Raw genomic sequence first — 21,168 nt, 5'->3', positions numbered from 1 at the left:
TTCAGGACAAGGAGGGAAAGTAAAAGAAACTGCAAGGCAGCTGTTAATCAAGTAGAAATAATGGAGCTCTGGGAAGAGTATCCCAAGTAAAATGCTGAATCCTAAATAGTATCATGCTCTCAGGGATTTAGTTGGGTTTTTGTTTATTATAATTGGATACACACAAATGTATAGGCATATAATGCATATTTTAAAATGTTTATCCAATTTATGTAGCTTGCTGCTTTTCTTACTGGATCTGTGTATCTTTGATCTTCTACAAACTTCCCTTTATGTTCTTCTGATTAAATAATAAATCTGGGGATTTCTGCCCTGTTAGAAATAAATATTTTAGCAATAAGGATTTTGAAGAAGTTGAAGTCACTGAAGGCTTTTGAAATTATTTTGAAGAAACTTCTTAGCTATGCACAGTAGAGGCAGTTTAAAGAAAACTAAGTTTGTTTCAGTCCAGTGTTTTTTTTTTTTTACATGGATATTTATAGTATATTTTCATTTAAGATAGAAAAAGTTACAAGTATTCAAATATAAGTTGAATATAAACAATTTTAATGGGATGTGACAACAGCTGATATTTTAGTGCTTAACAGTACTGGGTAACAAAGCACATGTGTGATGCGTGCTTTTGGATCTCTCAAGACTGAGGTTTGCAGACAGAGAAAGAGTAAAAAATTAAGGGACCTGATTTTCTTGAAGGGCTGAGCCATCACTTAAAATCACCACCTTCAAAGCACCTGTCATTCCACATCCCATAACTAAGAAGACAAAAATCTGGCCTTAATCATCTGGCTCAAGTTATATACAGTAGCTAAAAGATACGAATTGATATTCATATATACCCATATACCACTAAGTATTCATTTTCACACATAGATATGGTAATGAGTAAATAGCAAGGGTTTGAATTAAAATTGATTATTTTAATATTAATGAAAAAATAACACTACAATAAGAGTTTGGCATTTGTATTCTATTTCGTGGGCTTTCTCTTTTAGACTTAACCAGATGGAAAGAATTAAAAATGTGGTTTGAAAAACTCATCCTGAACAGACACTGTGGATGACCAAACCTAATGAGATTTCATTTTTTTTTTGGTGTTGGTATTTTATTTTATTTTTTGCTTCGCTTCTGCTGTGGGGTTTAGCTGGGTGTTGTACAACCAACAGATCTGTGAAAACTGCTGCTTGCTTTTTTTACAGCATCACTATAATTATTGAGTGTTAGTTGAGCTTAGTCTATTTATTTTCTACCTGGTGGTAATCCATCCTAGCAGAAATGGTAACAGTGAGATGTATGAGCCATCCCTTTATTTTCTTTTGAAGTGCCCCTGCTTAATCTGAGACAGACGAGCTTGTGTGCAATTAGCTTACAGCAGGCTGCTTCAATGCACTTAGCTACCTTAGACTCTATCTGCTTCTGCTGCATCCTTCCTAGAGTTGTATTCAGCTTGCAAAGCATTTGTTGTCATCAAGAATATAGGTTTTCTCAGGACAGGGCCTTCAAGGCACCTTCTGACAGCAATAATGACACGGTGACGTGTCAAAGTGGGTACATAATCCCACTGACATTGGAGATTTTCCTTCTCTTAGTATTTGTGGTACACACATGATGCAGATCATCAATCTGTTCAGTGTATTTTTCAACCAAGCAACTCTAGGTGAAGGACTGTGGTTTGCCTCACAGCTCTGGCCTCTGTATTTATTTCCTTGACATCTCTTAAACTGCAGCCTTCCTAGAAGTGGTAAGTGTTTTGTCCCTCCTTGTATGCTCCCTTCTTTTTTTTTCTTTTTTCCCTTAATAATATTTCATAGCTTATGGTGTTTAAGAGTCTCTTTAACTCAGGGATCTGGTTTACTTTTCAATTAACTTGGATTTCAATTGACTTGGATGCCATTAGTATGGGGATTCATCACAGTGCTCAGCATGGAAAAGTCAGCCAACTGTTTTTCCTGCTTCTAGCTTTTAGGCAGTGCTTAATTTCTTACATGTGTGGTCACATTGCCCAAGTAATTGTGGGTTATGTCTACATGAAACAGAGATGTAGCAGTGACTGTAATATAATTGTGTCCTAATGGGGCTTGACAAAACCATACTTCATTCAACTGCTTTCATTACACAGCATCATGTAAAATAGAGTTCCGTGCAACCTTAGCTCTTTCAGTCTCTTGAGCTTTGGTTTGTGAGATTATAGTAAAGAGATCAGCTTGTGAAGACTTATGTTCACATTCTGAGGGCAAATTAGGTTCATTTCTTTTCAGGTCCCTTCCAACCCGAGCCATTCTATGATTCTTGATTAGGGGCAGAATTCTCAGTGGGTGTTTCTGCGTATGCAAGCTTCTGGATAGATAATTTTATTGGTGTTAGAGGAAGAACAACTTTGAGTATGACCATAGTTAATAATGTTTTACTCCTTGCTTCCTCTTGTTTTCATACCTCCATTACAAATCTAGCATTGGTCTCTTGTTCATTGTCCTGACCTCTATTATTTTAATTCCAGTCAGCTCAGCATCTCTTGGTTTGCCATCCATATGCTACACCAGAACCAGTAAGATAAAAATCACTGGTGAAGGCTAGGTGTCAAATACACATTCTTCTCCCTTGGCATTACATGTTATATTTGGAGAGCTTTGTACAGTGTCCTGTTTTTAGGCAAGTTAGTACCTTTACTATTGAGCTACTTTGTGTGTGTGTGTATGACTATACCTACATGCCATAAAAAGCTGTTTTATTTCGTTTCACTGTTTAGTGATGCTGAATTGTGAGAGCAGTCCACATGACATTTGAATTTCTAGGAAGCCTTTCCAGTAGACATCTGGCTGCCTTGATCCCTCTCAGCAAATACACAAGACTGAGAAACATAAATAACGGTCTTTGTTTATTATTGATAGTTTTTTATAGTTTTTCAGTTTCAGAAGATACTCTCTCCAACAACAATGAAATGGAAGACAAAAAGAAATTAGGAAGTTCTGAAAACTGCAGAAATGTGGAAGGTGGGGTAGAAGAAAGACTGATGGAGAACTTTCTCTACATAAGTTAAGGTACTGGCATGGGTACTATGGTAAATGCAACATCTGGTCTATGCCAGAATAGTACCAGAACTTCCTATGCCAGAATACAAATCTTGAGGTCCGAGTTAGTACTTCCAGGTTAGAGAGAGATTCAGCCTCTTAAGTGAGCTGGGTATGCTTAAGTGTATATTTGAAGCATGTTAAGTACTTGGCCACAGAGTGTGTGGTGGCACTGTTCAGAAAATGAACTGAACTGAAATCAAGGGAATCTGTTAAACTTCAGTGTTTCCTGATAGGAGAAAATATATCAGATAAAACAACCTTGTCCATCACAGCTTGTGTGTTTTGCAGCCCACATGTGCTTTGCCCTTGTAATAAATGTGAATTACTAAGCTTTAATTGGTTGCTGATTTCAAATGATGTTTCTTATAAAGCAACAGCTCTTCTCAAAGCTGCTCTGACTTTTTAAGTAGTTTTGCTTTGATTTCTAAACGATCGATCATTCTCTGAGCTTTTGTTTTGTCTGTTTTTGTAGTTTTATATATATATATAAAACCAGTGGGTGGTGTTTTTTTTTTTTATGCTCAAGGGGAAGGGGAGTCCTTGATTTGAAGTATCTATGCATTCCATTTTGGTTTATAGCTCTCAAAAATATTATATAATTGGTCTTTTACTTTATTTGTGCAGTTTTTTCTCAGTAAAAATAATTGACTGTTGGCTACGATTTCTAGGGGATTTTTGTGTTTTGTTACAAGTGCCAAATACTTTATTTTTTTAATGTTTGATTTATACATATTGCAGTAGTAACTGGAATTTGCACCCTTGTCTTAGAATGGTATTTTGAAAAACACTAGGAGTGTAGTACAGAATTGAGTAAAAAATTTGGTAGCCCTGTATTGAAAGAAAAGCATCATCATGCCATTTCTGTATTTGCCTATGTTTTTCTTACTCTTGGTTGAACATAAATGGCTACTGATTTGCCAACAACACTTGAATGCATGCTTTCTTAGCCACTGCTTGGGGTGATAGCTACTTGACTTTTGGTACTTATGTCATAAATTTGGCCCTCAACTTGCACCTTTTGCAGGATGATTGTGCTACGGCCAGAAAATACATAATCATGCTGTGACAGTGTGGCACTCTATAAAAATGAACGAACAAACACAGAAAGAAATTGTGACTGCTTTGGTTTCTATGGAAAGGAAAGGGAAGAAAACTTTGTGTATGTAGGTCTGGAGGGAAAAACATTCTGTGCTGATGCTGTAAAGGAGCACTGAGGTAGCAGTCTTGCGTGCATCCAGCTTGGAACTGAAGGGCAACTTCCTGTACTACACCAACCCTCTTGTGGCAATTCATGTCACTGAAGGAATCTGTATTGTCTCATTGGGTGTTACATCTTTCATAACCATTATTTTTTAATAAAAGAAGCTACTTTTATCACCCTTTATATAGCACAAGATTGTGCGGGGAAAAAGCTGCTTTGCTAAAGCATTGACCCTCCTGCACCCAAATCACATTGTTGAGACAGACACATTCCAGATGGAAAGCACCTCCACAGATATGGAATATTCATGCAAAATATAGTTATGCCTTTTACCTTGTCTGAGCAGTAAAATCTTGGTTAAATTCTTACACATTTTTAGGACAGTTTTGAAGGAGATCTCTGCTTGCTTTTGCCTTAACCTCTGAGAATCAAGCTGGTCACTGCTTAGCCTTTTCAGATGCAACTATATCTGTAAAACTGCTCTGAGTAATTTGGTTATTTAAAAATACTTATTTTTTCAGAACTGAAATTCTAGTATTAGAATTCTAGTATTAAATTAATAAGAATTATATTGGTATGGTTCCCTTTGGCAGAGCTTCCTCGACTTGGAGTTTAATTAAATGCACTTGATTATTTGTTATAAATCAACAGATATTTCAGTTACAGAGATATTCCCTTGTGACCACTTATGTGACCACTGTGAATTTTGCAGTCCTGCATTTATGGAGAAGTCAGTGCTTTTGTAAGCAAGTTATTTTTGAATGATTAGTGCTTCATGTTATTCTTTTTTTCTTTATTTTTGAAAATAAATGTTTGTATTTAAGAATAAATTGTTGCCTTTAAACCAACAATTCCCCTTTAGGTGTATTTAACATTTTAAATCACTGACTGTCACACATCTGAAGCAGCTGTGATCTGTAACTCAGGTGATTGTACATCAGCCCAACTCTACAGAGTAGGTATTAGAAGAGGACTGTGCCTGGTTGCCCAGTCCAGCAGCTGAACTTGGAAGATAAATCAGAGCTACATTTACAAAGAGGAACTTTGGTTTAATTTGGAAGCATGATGAGGGAAAGAGGAGTTGACTGAAGCGCACAAATCTCAAAGCAGTAGTAAAGCCTGATAAAATGACAGTTTTTTCCATAGAGAACCCATAGGTTATTCTGAACTCACTTTCTACTACTGAATAAAAGCTGACAGTCTGACCATCTTCTGGTAGCATTTCAGGCTGTAGGTACAAAATATGGACATTTGATTCCTTATTCCATCACCCCATCTGCCTCACCATATCACAGCACTGATGGAATTGTGGAGTAACACCAGCAAGAACTGATGCAGTGATATGGAGAATTAGATCAGTTATGTTTAAAGGTATTTCAAAATAACTGATGCAAATTAAGTTCATAGAATCATAGAATATCCCGAGTTGGAAGGGACCTATAAGGATCATCAAGTCCAACTCCTGGTACCGCACAGGTCTGCCCAGAAGTTTAGACCATGTGACTAAGTGCACAGTCCAATCTCTTCTTAAATTCAGACAGGCTTGGTGCAGTGACTACTTCACTGGGGAGCCTGTTCCAGTGTGCAACCACCCTTTCGGTGAAGAACCTCTTCCTGATGTCCAGCCTAAACATCCCGTGCCTCAGCTTAACACCGTTCCCACGGATCCTGTCAGTGGTGATAACAGAGAATAGGTCACCTGTCTCTCCACTCCCCCTCGCGAGGAAGTTGTAGACTGCGATGAGGTCCCCCCTCAGCCTCTTCTCCAGGCTGAACAGGCCCAGTGACCTCAGCCACTCCTCTCATGTCTTCCCCTCTAGGCCCTTCACCATCTTCGTAGCCCTCCTCTGGACACTCTCCAACAGTTTAATGTCCTTTTTGTACTGTGGTGCCCAGAACTGCACACAGTACTTGAGGTGAGGCCGCACCAGAGCAGAGTAGAGCAGGACAATCACTTCCCTCGACTGACTAGCAATGCCGTGCTTGATGCACCCCAGGATACGGTTGGCCCTCCTGGCTGCCAGGGCACACTGCTGGCTCATATTCAACTTGCTGTCAACCACAACCCCCAGATCCCTCTCTGCGGGGCTGCTCTCCAGCATCTCATCGCCCAGTCTGTACATATAGCCAGGGTTGCCCCATCCCAGGTGCAGGACCCGGCACTTTCTTTTGTTAAACTTCATGCGGTTGGTGTTTGCCCAGCTCTCCATTCTGTCCAGATCTCTCTGCAAGGCCTTTCCACCCTCATCTGAGTCCACAATTCCTCCAAGTTTGGTGTCATCAGCAAATTTGCTCAGAACACCTTCTAGTCCTACATCCGAATCATTTATAAAAACATTGAAGAGGACTGGCCCTAAAATGGAGCCTTGAGGGACCCCACTAGTGACCATCCGACAGCCAAGTTCCTATTAGTAGTGCTGTATAAAGCTAAATTTTAGGTATAACAACCCAAGGATATGTCTTGAAATAAAGTGAGTGTATTATACATTGGATTTCTAATGCTGTTACAAGGAAAATTTTCAAAAACCCATGCACTAGTATTGTGCACCACTGAATTATTACTATTTTTTTAGAACAAAAATAATTTCTAATCAGAAACTACTTCTTGCTTCTTATGTATAATTATAAATCAGCATCTTGCATCTCTGTTAACTCTCAGTGATATAGATGTAGAAATGTATAAAACTTAGCTGTGTGTGAGATTGTCTGAATTTGGAAAACCATTCTGATATCTGCAATGCTGTTACAGGCAAAATTGTAAGTGAAAAATGAACTGCTGAAAGTACCTGTGTTGTGAGAGGCTCTTCTACTTGTCTGTGATTGTATTTGTTATATTAGTTAAGAGCAGTAATACAGTTTTGGAGTGAATCTACTTATCCTTATTTATCACACCATGGTTTACTTCACAGGTTAGTTTTGGTATGCACAAACTAGATTCCTTCTGGAAGAAACTAAGCCAAAGCTTACCTCTAGGTGTGCGCTAAATGTGCCCTGTTTGGTTATAAACTCAACCCCACTAAGCATATCCATCTCGAAAACAATGTGAATCACACTCTACTATAGCTTTCAACTGTGAGCAAGATGGGAATATTTAATCCAGGGAATCAGACCGTCTTTGCTGAAGCGAGCCTACAGAACCATGTACAGTGTTAGTGTAGGCCTTCAGCACTGTCTGGTTCAGTCTACTGGTCTGCCCTTGGTATGGTGACTTACCTGGTCATTCAGACACAGCCAGAAGGTCTGTGCAAAGTGATTGAACCAAGCCTGGGGTCTGACTGTGCTATGAGCTCCGCACAAATGAGATCTCTTCCATCTGCTGCTTATAGAGAGGGAAAATGCATAGGGAAGGGAAGTAGGCATCAGATATCTGAATGGTAGGATCCACAGAAGAACTGAATAATAATATTTGCAATTTCATTGAGGGAAAAGTCAATTTCAGAACAAAACTTGACATTTTAAATGTTCAAAATAATCTTTTAAAATCATTGAAGAACCATTCTATCTTTTCCAAGTACTTACCATCCAATCATCTTTCTGAAAATATTTGTGAATTCTAGTTGTTGAATTAGATGAATTTAAGTTTTTCAGGAACTTTTGGCTTATTTCAGTTGTTTTTCTACTGTCCAAAAAAATCCTATTGAAGCATATTCAGTGTTCTTCAGACTGATAGACACCTAATCAGGAAGAAACAGAGGGCACATAGGTCCTCAGAGGAGAAATGAAATATCCATATTTTGGGTGTTCCTCTGTCTCCTTCCTCCCCTGTGGGAAAGTCCACAGTTTATAGCCCTCTGTGCCTTGGGAGAGACATTCATTAAAGGGTGGAAGAAGAATTTCTGGGACACATACTACTGTGGGAGCATATGCTCAAGAGGACTTAAATTAATCACTAGTTCATTAATATCCTGCTAGTCTTGTAACCTGTTTCCTCTTCAATACCTGCATTTACTTTTCAAGGATGATACTTCATAACATATTTCAATGAGGATAGGGTGTGGAGAGTTACAAGGTGTGTGAGATTTGCAGTCTTTACTTGCAAAAGTTATTGAATAATGTTTTTTTTTCTATGTGTATGCATGCACGCGCACGCACACAGAGTAAAGCTAAATAACTTTGACTTTAAGTGCAACTGCAAAATAAAGATAATTATTTCCTTAATAAATTCCAGATTATTAGCTTTTCTTATTATTTGTGGCTGCTCACTGATTTTCTTTCATTTCGTTACTCTGTATTCCTTTAGATGTTAAAATATTAGTATGTTATTAAATTTGCAGAATATTCACATAATAAAAATATTCTGGATTAAGTTAGGAGCATTAAATATGAGATACTTGAAACATTGTAATGGGGTTGAATGAAGATTGGGTCTTTGGGTAAATACTGCTGTTACTATAGCAATAGCTATGTTTTTTTAAAGGACTACCTTAAATGTGTGTTTGAATGGTGAGGTGGGGGTGCTGTAGATATTTTCCTGCCCCTCTGCAGAGATTTTTTTGTTTTGTCATAAGGGATGTTATAAATTAGTTTTGGTAGAAAACATCCCCGACACATCGTGGGTAAGGTAGATTGAATTTCTATTTATTTGAGCAATTCAGCAAGCAGCGATAAGTAAAACAGCGCTGGGCGGCCGGGGAGTCTCCTGCTCCGCCAACGGCACACACCTAAGCCCGCCAGAGTCTCGATTTATAGCCTAGTAGTTCCGGGTTTAGTGGCACATCCTGGTGTCTTCTTACGACTCCGAGGCCTGTTGCTAGGGGGTCTTCGTCAGTCCTCTGGTGGTCGTGGGGATGAAGATCGTTGCCTTCCTCTGTGTTGGGGTCGTGACTTTGCTGCTGCTATGTGTGTTCTCATGCGAGGGGGAATGCCATTTTGCCCTTTTTTGGAGCTGGTTTCTTCTGCAATTGTTAACTTAACAGGAAATTCCTATACTTGTTTTTTTCCTTCAACAGGATATTGGGGGTATAAGCAGTTAACCATTGAAAACCCTCCCATCAGCAATATTTAATGAACAAACAAGGCTTTACCCATTACAAGGGACACACTATTGCTTGTATAAGGTGTTAATATTGCTACTGTAAAACACACTGGGGTAATTTATGTTAAACATAAGTTGTATTCTGTGACAACAGATCCTTTTGTCTGCCAAAGTACTGTCTTGTGTACAATAGAAGTATATGGTAAATTTAAACTTGCAAGTCTTGGTCTTTAAAACAAATAAAACCCCACATGGCTGTTGCAGGCAATTCCTATACTCAAGAAAATCATTATTTATAGGAATAAATTTACTAAAAAATATATATTTAAATTGCAGAGCCTATGTAGAATATCCAAGAACATTATTTACTATACTTTAGGAGTTTGGGCGGTATGAACAGGATCTGGACTAGGGAAATGGACTTTAGGAGCTATGCACATGCAGACCTGTTGAAAATACTGGGTTGCAATTCACAATTGCAATGGCTTGCAATTCAGCGAACAGTTCACTCAGACCAAGTTGGCAGGGCCTCTTGCTTTGAGGCTTTTCTTTCTTCTTTCTTTGTCACCTTACTTAGTATGAGCCTGGTGTGCTTCCTAGAGCTGCATAGGAGTTTCACCTAAAGCAAATGCCTGCTGTCTGAATGGCCTGGAGCATTTGGTAACACCTGCTTTCTTCTTGTTGCATAGTACAGCTTCTGTGGCTCTTGCAGGAAGTGCAAAAATACTCATAGAGTTTTCTGTGGGTGAAACTGAGTGGATTTGCCTGTGTTGCATTATGTGCTTCCCAGTGCTGGCAGAGAAAATGTCTCTCCCGGCTCCCATCCCACTGGGGTTCTGGAGTGGCCGGTGGTGCTCTCAGGAGAAGGCAGCAGTCATGATGGGCAGATTTGATCACCAGCCTCTTGAGGCAGAAGACCCCCACATACGAAGCATTACTCATCTCATCTGCATGTGAAGTGGTCTTTGTGTTGTTTTCTAACACCACACACACAGCTCTCTGATGTTGTCATTTCTTACACTGTAAAGCCTGCTTCCGTAGCAAGCTCTGCTGCTTATTCTGCTACACAGCCTTGTTTATTCTGCTGCGCATTCCTTGGGAAGGGTCAAGGAAAACTCCCTTCATTTTCTGATGCAAAGAGAAGTAAATAATATTAACTCAGCAACAACACTTATTCTAGCACAAATGTTAGCAGGTCTGTGTTGTTTGAAATCCCACCAGGAAGAAGGAATGATTACTCATGGTGAATACTCTGAGTTTTTCAGAGATGTATGAGTTACTCTCCCACTGTACACTAGCCAGGCTATGAATCAGATTTTGTAAGGTCAAACTGGATTACACTGTGAAAGGAGCACTGGAAGAAGAACTGTTTAATGTAGTAGGGGCCTTTCTGTTCTTAAAGAAAATTGTACAAGTTGATACAGGCTTAAATATGGATGCCTATCAAAGGTAGACTCACAGATGCCACTAGAGATGCAGAGAAGGTATCACACGTGTGATGGAAAAGTGTGTACATTTTAATATTTTCACTAGTTTTTCTTTGTTCTGTTTACACTGAACAATACTTCAGTCTTAAGAATGCTAGTCGGTATTTATTGTTCAGGTACAACCAAATGGGATAAATGAAGGTCATTAACCTCAGATAACTTTCTACTGCAAGTCAGGACCTGACAGGACAAACATGAAATTTCCTAGTGAGAGAGACAGGCAAGAGGCGCAGCGTGACAAAGGGCAGGGAGGAGTGTAGATAAATGCTACTGCTGTAAAGTATTTGTTTTAATATTTACTTTCTTTTGCTGGTCATGAATACACAACGAAATACTTGGAGAAGGAGGAAGTTGGTCAATGTGGTCAGAAATTCAGTTTTTGTCCCTTTAAAATTAGATGTACCCAGGAATTAACTCTATTAAATTATTTTTTTCCCACTCAATTGCAACAAGGAGAAAAAAAATCAAGATTAGATATTTGACAAAATGCACTATCCTGACCTGTGAAATGGTAAATAGAGGCAGTGACTGATGTAGAAATAATGTATTTGAGAGGCTTTTAGACACTTGGACTGCTTAATATGTAGGTTAACCCTTAATGGATGGTAGAGAATAGATAGCTGCTAGACTGTGGAGTTTAACAGGACAAATCAATAACTGCTTCCCAAAAGTAGTTTGTGCTGTTGATTGAGTGCAATTCTGTAGACTTCTTGATATTTATGGATATGTTTTACATTTCTAAAATTCTACCATAATTACCTAAAATATGCAAGAAACATTGACATATTGCAAGAAACATTGACATTCTAGTTATAGAAGGACACCACATAGGCAGTGAGAAATACGCTTTTAGGGAAAGCAAAATGACATTTATTGAGAGGAAATGAGATAGATGGGAATGTAGTAAATGTTTATATAAATATGAGTCACTATAAAATGTGGGAACTATAAAAAAGGGTAGGAATTTGAGAAAGGTGGTAAAACTCTAATAGAGTTTTGCTAGGTTGTTGGGATTTTTCATGGGGAAGTACAATGTAGTGTTACATGTTTGTAATCTAACAGAAAGGTGTCACAAAATAATAAAATATTAAAGTGTAAAGATTGGTAGTCAGATTGGGGGGAATATTATATACAAAGGAGAAATAAACTAGATGAAAACTGGCTGGATGAGTAAGCTCAGATAGTAGTGGTCAGTGCCTAACTGGTTACAAGCATTACTTCTTCGGGATTGATAGTGGTATTAATTTGGTTTAATGCCTCCATTAATGTTCTGGGCTTTGAGATGCAGTCCACTTTCTTCAGGTCCACAGATAACACAGAGTTGGTTGGAAGGGTTGACGTACTGGTAGATGGGGCTACTCCAGCCTTTCAAGGTCCATCTCAAGAGAAATGGGTTGCTGGGAACTTCCTGAAAAACCAATACCAATCCTGCATTTTGGATGGGACAAGCCCTTGCAGCAGAATGGGTTTGGGCCTGACTGTCCAGTGATCAGCTCTGCTGAAGGGAACCTTTTGATTCCTGACGGACAGTGAATTTAAAGCAGTTAGTCCTTGTAGCGGTGAAAGTGTGGTCAGTGGGTTGAGGCAAGTGATCATTCTGCTTTTTTCAGTACTTGTGAGTCTGTATCTGGAGTAGTGTGTACAGCGTTAGGTCTCCCAGTACAAGTAACGCATTGCCAAACTGGAGCATAAGCCTCACCACCACAACCACAGAGATGGTTAGGGACTGGAACATATGACATGCACCAAAAGGCTGAGGGAGCTGTGTTTCTTCAGTGTTATGAAGACTAAGGGAGAATCTACCTGCAGTCTACAACTGCCTAATGGGTAATTAAGAGAAGATAAAGCCAAAGGCTAATAGACTACCAAACATATAGTACTGCTTCTCTGAATACTCTAGGACTCTGCATACCAGGATTTTTCTAATCCAGAGAAGGTATCTCTGTATATATTAACTCAGGACACATTTTTCTTCTATTATTTTTTCCAGTTGCTCTTTGGATCTGTGCTAACTTTTAACATTCACACTGCCCAGTGGTAAGCATTGGTATGGATATAATATAAACCCAGGATTTAACCTGAAGGTCCTGAACCTGCAGAAGAAGTGCTTGTCCCAAATACTAATGAAGCATTTCACCTCAGAACACCCCACCTGCCTGCAAAGTGGTCTCTTAACTGAGCTAGGAGGGCAAAATAGAAAGAAAAGTGAGGAAAAAGTGTTGAAACACAGATTTATTTCCACGTGTTCCATGTGGCAGTATTAGAACAGGAGGGCAAAGTGGTCTGTACTCACAGCACTGCTTCTTGGAAAAGATAATTTCAGCTTTCAAACAGAGATACCTGATATCATCAGAGCTCCCCAGAACATCTACTCTGAATTTTCAGACCTGCTTCTCCCTCTCTGCTCCCCTTGCACCCAGATTTCAACGTCGAACAGTTAAATGAAGTACACAGTCTGTGCTCCTGTGATATCTAATGTTAGAAAAGAAAATGGGGTTAAATACAATCTCTTGATGATTTACAAGTTTACAGGGTGAGAAAAATTTTTAAAAATACCATTTTATTTATTTCATTTAACTACACTCTGATATGTCAAGTCATTTCCCATTGATGATAGACACTGATTGACAGCACTTGTCAGCAACAGAAAAGGAAATCTTCCTTAAGAGCCCCTAGTACAGTATCTATAGATTAACAGAGGACAAATCCGTCATGTCCTGAAGTAATAAAATTGTTAACAGATTAGGATAGAGCCTGATACAAGAAGCAAGGTATCAGTCTGCAGCAAGTGAGCTACATCTGAACTTGGTGCTGATTGACTCTGTTCTCTATGTAGCAAGTTCATTGTCTGATACACGTTTTTAAGACAAGGCTAAGTGTCAAGCATGTTGGCATTTTTCTGGTTCTATCAGCGGTGGAACTTGTTCAACTGTGACTAGCATACAGCTTTCACAGCTTGTTATTCACAACATTTATTTTATGGTATTTAATAAGAGATACAAAGGTGTTAAAGCAACTCGTTTCCCATTATCAGAACTGCTAGCAAATGCAAAACAAAACAAAAACAAACAAACAAAAATTATCACCACAGTTGTGGATTTCTTTCTTTTTAGAAAGAGATTGTCATCGGAATCCATGATACTTTTTCATATAGGTAGCTGATTATTTTTCACAATGCTATCCCAGACTGTAGAAGGATAACTTTATTCGTTAAAGGTGAAATATACATTTTTCTTTCAGTGATAATTTGTTCAGCATCAGTCTAGGCAGGTGTGTATGTTGCTAGGGTAATACAGAGTCCATTTAGCCTCTACATGCTTGTTGCAAAACCTTGTTCAAAATAATAATAATAATGAAATACTGAAATAGGTTTTTATTCTTGTACCTCACTTAACCTTAACTAAATATAAAAAGTTATTGTAAGCTCCTAATACATCGTTATCTGATCAGACTGCTGATGGTATTAAAGTTGCATGCTACTCGGCTCACTTTTCATGTGTCTAATTCCGTTGTTATTTTCTTGATGGTGTTCACACTGACGGTAGCCACATGGTGAGTGCTCCGGACATAGTGGCTTTCATAGCAGGCTTGCTGTCAGTCAATATTAAAAATTATTATTGATTTTAGGCAGAACATTGCTACATCAGTTGCATTTTAAATGATGCTTTTTAAAAATCTTATCCGTTCAGCCCAATTCCCTCATCTCCCTATGTGCATGGAAGCTGCTTTCACTTTTTCCAGTGTGCACATCACCCCTGCAATATTCATTCCCGCTTTATAACCACTTAAATAAGAGAAAAGTCAGCACTGTTCCTTTACCCAGTGATATTCAGTTTGAATGCACAGTAGTCACTGAATCTTTAACATTGATTTTTGAAGGCAATGCTGTCATTGCAGGCCTTTTGAATTAAGTGGCAAAGGCAAGGTTTGGACAACAATTTAAAACAATTTAATGGGACAATATCATCAGTTTATACATAGGCAGCACCATCAAGCTCTTAGTTTTGAAAAGAGAGGCCAAGAAAAACTACAAAGAAAGATTTGAGGCTATTTTTGTAGAAATGAGTAACTCAAGGGAAAAAAAGAACCTGAAGAAATGCTTGTGAGATAGCACATAGAATACAACTACAGCTGCAGTAATTGGACTGTGAAATATTTGTCTTAATTTTTGATACAAGAAGTAGTTTACTCATAACAGTTTATGAGCCTCTTAGCACTTGAATGCTGAGGTGTTTCCCCCAACCTGCCAAAGCTTTGTGTTTTTCTGGTTTTGAGGGATTTTTAATGTTACTTTTTTTTTTTTTTTTCCTCTGGTACACTCCCTGCTGTCTAATCCTCTCTGAAACTCAATTACTGCTGGTGGATCGATATCCCTGTGTAGATTAAAGGGCTGTGTGTTCTTCGAAGGGTCCCCAGCTGCAAGCAGTATGTTTGCACATGTACTAACATGTTTTTGATGTTGTTGTTTTTTTTTGTTTTGTTTTTTTTTGACAGCACTAATAATGTGTAGAATACTAATAGACATACTATGTGTTAAATATACCACAAGGCGCAATTGTGACTTGTGTTGATAGGAGCCTAGAAAAAAGACACTTTCTAAGATTATGGCATAACTTGGCATTTCCTCCAAAGGTACCCAGTACAATCCTGTGCTCTACTTTTTGAAAGACAGGCAAATAGAGTTTCCTCGGGGACAATTTAGTAAAGATGTAAGGAGAAATAAAATGTCTGTAGCGATGGTGTAGCACTGCCTCTAACAAGGGATTTGTGTTAGATGCCCATCCTGATGGAGAAGAATAAAATACCTGAGAAGGAGGCAGCTAAAATAAATGAGTGCTGAATCCATAGAGAGTAAATAATGAGGGAGGCATATGCCTGCTGGAAGAATTTGGTTCTTACTGTATATAGCAGGAGAAAAAATATATGACCCTGTCAGTATATAGCTTTACCACGGTTTGCACAATACACTTCATGGCATAGAGACTGTGGAAGTGATGAAATGCTGAGGAGTTCTCCTTGGCATCTCCGGCTAGTTAACTCCAGGGCAGATGTTGGAGAGGGGCTATAAAAATTCCAGTTAGTGTTTTCCCTAAATTTAGTGGCATTGCACTCACCTGGTTGTCCACTTCTAGGGGGGGGGAAAAAAAGTGAGGAAGCAAGAGCAGAGGTGGGGACTCCCTTTCAGTAATAACATTCTTGGACCTTGAACATCAAGTTCAAAAGGTGTGAATGGGAGAGAAGTTTCAGCAATCAGCCTGTGACTTCTCATGGTAGCCAAGGAGTAAGGGACCATCAGGTTCTGCACAGATTAAAGGAGCATCTGATACACAGCTGGCAGGTCTACAATTATATTTGTCCATCACCTGAGGAAGCTACAGGGGGTATGGGAACCCCACCAGCTGGACTTGGCCTTTTGTAGTGTGCCAGTTTGAAACAGAGGCTGGTGTGAGGTGAGTGTCAGCTGGCTGCATCCCGTCAGTTGGAGATGCTCCCTCAGAGAGGAGCAGAGGAACAGGTTTCGGGGAGCCTGGTAGCAAAATTGTGCCAGGACTCTGTCCTGGAGCTTGACATCCTGTGTTGTAGCTGATACGTTTCATCCTTTTTAAAGGACTGCTACCAGGTTTCTGCAGGTAATTTTTTCCCTTGTTATATGGAAAGCAGGTGGGTTTTTGTAGTTTTATATTTTAATAAAGCTGACTGGGGCCTTCAGCATTGCTGTTTCATGAACTCCTTCCAGAGCAGCTCCCAAAGGAGAGGCCTGGAGTTTGATCATCCTAGATTTTTTGTTTTGTTTTGTTTTAACCTGTTTCTCAATCATATCCTAGTCTTCCCTCCAGCTTGTTTTAAACTTCACAATATGTGTGGTGAGTTGCCAATGTACATTGCTCTTAACTTTGCATTTAATGGTTACAGCTCTACCTCCCCTCAACCCTTGAGTATGTAATCACAGCAAGGCCTCTAGAGGGGAAGCAAGAAAAGTTTTACAGCTTTTTAGAAGGTTTTACAATCTGAACAGAAGTCATAAAGATTATTTACTTGAAACTCTGAAGAATGTTTATTCAAGTTCAAGCAGGTGGGCCAAACCTTTGTACTGGGGACAAACAACAGAAAAATACATTGTTCTAAAGTTTTAAATTCATAAAACCTGTATCTGGAATATGGTTAAATATGACATACATGCAAGTTCAGAAATGACATGCTTTAGATCACTACTGTAATTGCCTTTTAGACTTGAGGTTTAGAATTGACCTGTCAGACTTTAATAAACAGGCTGTTTTTATTTTAAATTGTTACTCTGTGACAGAAATGGCAAATTAGAAGATGTATAGCCTAGTAAAGTGAGTCTTTTTAACATTCCAGGCTTGGCTCATAATGATGCTTATAGATTATCTTGGTTGAGTTTCTGAATAAGTATGCAATAAGAGTATTCTTCTTCTTCTTCTTCTTTTTTTTTTTTTTTCCTGTACCAAGATATTTAAGCATAAATTTAAATACAAGTCACCGTGTCACGACTGTCTTCCTGCAGCTTAATCCACCTCTTATGGTACCTCTAGATTTTGGTGTTTTTTTTAGAATTTTGTGTTACTCTAGTCTTATAAGTGGTTCTAATCAGTGCTTAGAAATAGTAAGTTAGCTACTACTAACTCTGAAAAACAGAAAAAAATGAATATATTTATAGTTGCACTGTTGTTCTAGGCTTTTGCTAGCATGTTTTTCATGAATGCTCTTTTCTTTTAATACAGATACTAGTCGTAGATGCCAGAAACTGTCCACTCACACAACTGTTCATTCTGACTGTTTTTCATTACTCATATCGTGTATTATATTGCTTCATTTGGAAAATATCAAAAGCACTATAAAATGGGAGATAGCAAATTAATAAATGCCACACAAAATCTTTTTTTCTTTTTTCTCTTTTTTTTTCCTTTTTTTCTCTCTTTTTTTTCTCATTTTTTCTTTTTCTTTTCCTTTTTTTTCTTTTCTTTTTTTTTTTTTTTAATAAATGAGCTCTTTTGCTGGAATACAGAAAACTCTAGAGGTCTGCAATAGAGGTCTGAAAATCTTTTCACAAACAGTTGGCAGTTGGCTCAGTATTGGTCCTAATTTAGTTTAAAAAAAAAAACAAACAAAACACTCTGGAAAGAAATATGCGATTAACTTCCTTGACTGAGCTATTATAAATAATATGACTCCATGAATTAGAACACAGAAAACTTAGCACTTTTGTTTTCAAAACTATTGAACAAAGTATTTTTTCTTTTAATTACTGTACACCAAGTCTTTTGACTTTCATAGCCTGGTTTTTGATTTGCGAAGTGCTCTGAAAGCAGACATGAATTCTCAGATGTCACAAGGGCTTTGTACAGCTGGAGTAGGTAGAGTAGTAGTCTGGTTTTGCAGAGTGTTACTGGAGCTGTGTGAACGGAGATTGTTTGCTCTGACAGAGCAGAGTTTACATGGACCAGCCACATGTGACGCCAGAGAATGTAGGAGCTTTTGCTTCTCAGTTCTGGATTTAGAATATGCATTTCTGACATTTGTTTTACACCTGCAAAAGTTATTTAAACAGTATCACATGAAAATATTGAAAGAGGAAAAAGGCAAAGAGATTTATATTTGTTCTTTTGGTTTTTGTTCCAGTGAAATGAAGCAGAAGTTGGATGAAGAGGGTAACAAGTGCAACATCCTTTCCAAGCAGCAGAAGTTCAATGAGCACTGCTGTATTCGCTGCTGTTCCCCTTTCACCTTTCTTATCAACAGCAAGCGACAGTGCCAAGATTGCAAGTACAACATCTGCAAGAGCTGCAGCTCTTACCAGAAGAAGGAGAAGGCTTGGATTTGCAGTGTCTGCCAGCAAGCAAGGTAGGCACCTATTGTTCAACAGCCTGTATAAAGCAGCTGTGGCCTGACCTACTCTTTTCCCTGTATTTGTCAGTAGTTAAGACTAGCAGGATGGGACACGAAGTACCTGTTTATGATGGGGTTGATTTGTTCCTGAGCCATGATGTACCTGTTTTTCTAGGGGTTAATTTGTTCTAAGAATGTTCTAAGAACCTGTTGCATTTCCCAGGTTTGTTTAGTTGATCTGATGAATCAGCAAGCACTAGTTGGACTTAGTTTGTACATGGCTGTGATCGTGAATGTCTAGGTAACTAACCTAACCTGAGTGTAGTTAATCATTTTTCAGCAAATCCCGTTGATAGGTGGGGCATGGAAAGAATATTAGTGACTAGATCATCCATCTGTGAATGACTTTTGGAGTGCTTTTCCAAATGCTGGCTTATTGGTAGGGATGCTTTGGGTTTACTTTGGCAAATAACTGTACAAAACAGCAGTGCAACCTGTTATAATTCTTAACATTTGTTAAGAATATGCTGTCAGGCCTCTGTTTATAGATGGTATCAGTGGTTTACTTGTTTCACCCTTTTGAGGATAATATAGCCAACACATTTAAAGACAGCACCAGAAAACCAAAGCTAATCCAAGCAAACATAACAGTGGGAAATGGACCACTCCCTGGAGGATGACTCTGATAGACCTTCTTATCTGCATTGTAGGCCAGGTACCAAAAGCAGCCTCAGTTGCAGTAGCATAGTATCATCTCTGACTTCTTTACTTGGATGAGAAGCATAGATGAATTTGATCAGTTCCTCATAGTTTAATTTTGAACATTGGTGAGTAAAACAGCTGAGCAAATATGACAGAGATGGCTGGAGGATCAAGACAAGAGCTGTGTCCTTTTCCAGTGTTGTACAGTATTTCTGTGCTTACCAGCCACTCATTTTTCCTGCTTGCTTCTGATCAACACCCACTTGAATCTTAAGTTTTCACATCATATCTGTGAATGAAGTGTGTGCCCTTTTGCACAGGGCTTTAAGATCATAGGGATCCCAGGTGAGTGACTCTGTTTCCAAATGCCAGCCTTTGAGCCCAAAGGAGGATGTATTCCCCAGGGGCATCTGCTCCTCCTCTGACATTTCCTTAGGGAAACCTACTCCAACAAACCCCTGTCAAGGCAAGAGAAGAATGACAGGAGTCTCTTTTCCAGCAGCACAGAGAGCTGCAGAGCCAGTGTTCAATTCTGCTTTATCCATTTAACCATTTCATGACACCTCTTTCCTCCACTTCTCTCAATTGTAATGCGTTTACAAACATTTTCCTAATTTATGAAATGTGGGACTCCGCTTGAGTTGTTTTCCAGTAAATAAATCAAATAACACTGATGCTAATAATTTTATGCCCTGGTTTATTGGACCATGTGACTTACACATCCCTGCAGGGGAAGCTGGGGTGAGAATTCCCCGGAAGCTGCTGAGGTGTTTTTTTTTTGTTGTTGTTGTTTTTTGTTTTTGTTTTTTTTGTTTATTTGAGGGGGTATTGTTTTGAACTACCACTCAGTATTTCTTCCAGGGAAAAACCTGGGGGGAAATGCCACAGTTTGTTGTCAGTTCCAGTCCCTTTCTTTCTCAGTGACTTAGAAGTAGGGAGCATGGACTATGCCCTCCCATTGCTCCAGATGTCCTCTTCTTATTATGTCTTTTATTTTTTCCTGTAATAAGTTAACACTAGTAGTAAACATGGCTCTTTGTTTAGCTGCTACTTCTCTGCATGTCTTACTACACTATTAGATACTGAGCTAGAAACATCTCAGAGGACTGTGCTTTCAGGTTGTTCTCTCCGCCCCCCCCCCCCCCCCCCCCCCCCCCCTCCATTTTTCTTTAATTATGTAAGAATTAATGTTGTAATTCTTTGCTATGTAGAAAGGGCTTAGTTGAACTGGGAAAGCATGAACACTTTCAGTTTGGATTTTCCTTAATGACCTGCTTGTGCTCTTCAGTTCCACTCTAGAGCAGTGCTGGAATACCCTGAGTTTCACTTCTAGCTTTTATTTGGAATATGTCATACGGTTCTCTTATGTTGGAAGCAGTTTCTTACTGTACAAAAGGCTATAAAGCATTCCTAGCAGTAATTATTTTTTTAAAGATGGTTAACCTTGTACATTAGAGCTTGGAACTCTAATTAGGTGAATTGAAAGCTGCTTTGTGTCTATATGTACATGCAAAAAAAATCTTAAAAATTCCTTTATGATTTGGGAACCAGGACCAAAGACTTGGGGATGATTTTTGTTTGTTTTGTTTTGTTTTGGAGAGCAATACATTGCATAAGTGTCACTTGGGTTTGAATTTAAAACACTTCTGAGAGCTGTGTCCTTACCTTTAGATCATCATTTTCTCTATAAGCTTTCTCTAAAAGAGTCGCATCAACTTCTGCAGGCTGTAAATAGTTTACTGGTAGAATTCTACAAGGGGGTAGTCTTGACACTGAAGAAAATCTGGTATGTTTAGTCAGTCTCTCAAGGCATGACCCTACTGCAGCTATGTGTTCGGTGGAAATTGGTTTTCATCTTCCAAAGCAGAGATCTACATTTAGCAGAGA

At 38.7% G+C, this 21,168-nt stretch overlaps 1 protein-coding gene across 9 annotated transcripts in view; it reads left to right on the top strand.

Annotated features, from left to right (window-relative positions):
* MYRIP (myosin VIIA and Rab interacting protein) overlaps positions 1–21,168 on the top strand; it is a 221,509-nt gene that overhangs the window by 80,663 nt on the left and 119,678 nt on the right. For all 9 annotated transcript variants that reach the window (XR_010829395.1, XM_066992319.1, XM_066992317.1 and 6 more), the window contains exon 3: positions 18,373–18,594. Coding sequence is in view for 8 of the 9 variants with exons in the window: in XM_066992319.1 (XP_066848420.1) it covers positions 18,373–18,594 (222 nt within the window). In the remaining variant the exon portion in view is untranslated. The remainder of the gene's footprint in view (positions 1–18,372; positions 18,595–21,168) is intronic.

Source organism: Anser cygnoides, chromosome 2, assembly GCF_040182565.1.
Source record: "Anser cygnoides isolate HZ-2024a breed goose chromosome 2, Taihu_goose_T2T_genome, whole genome shotgun sequence".
NCBI lineage: Eukaryota > Metazoa > Chordata > Aves > Anseriformes > Anatidae > Anser > Anser cygnoides.
The sequence above is the reverse complement of the archived record's forward strand: the minus strand, read 5'-3'. Positions and strand labels throughout refer to the sequence as shown.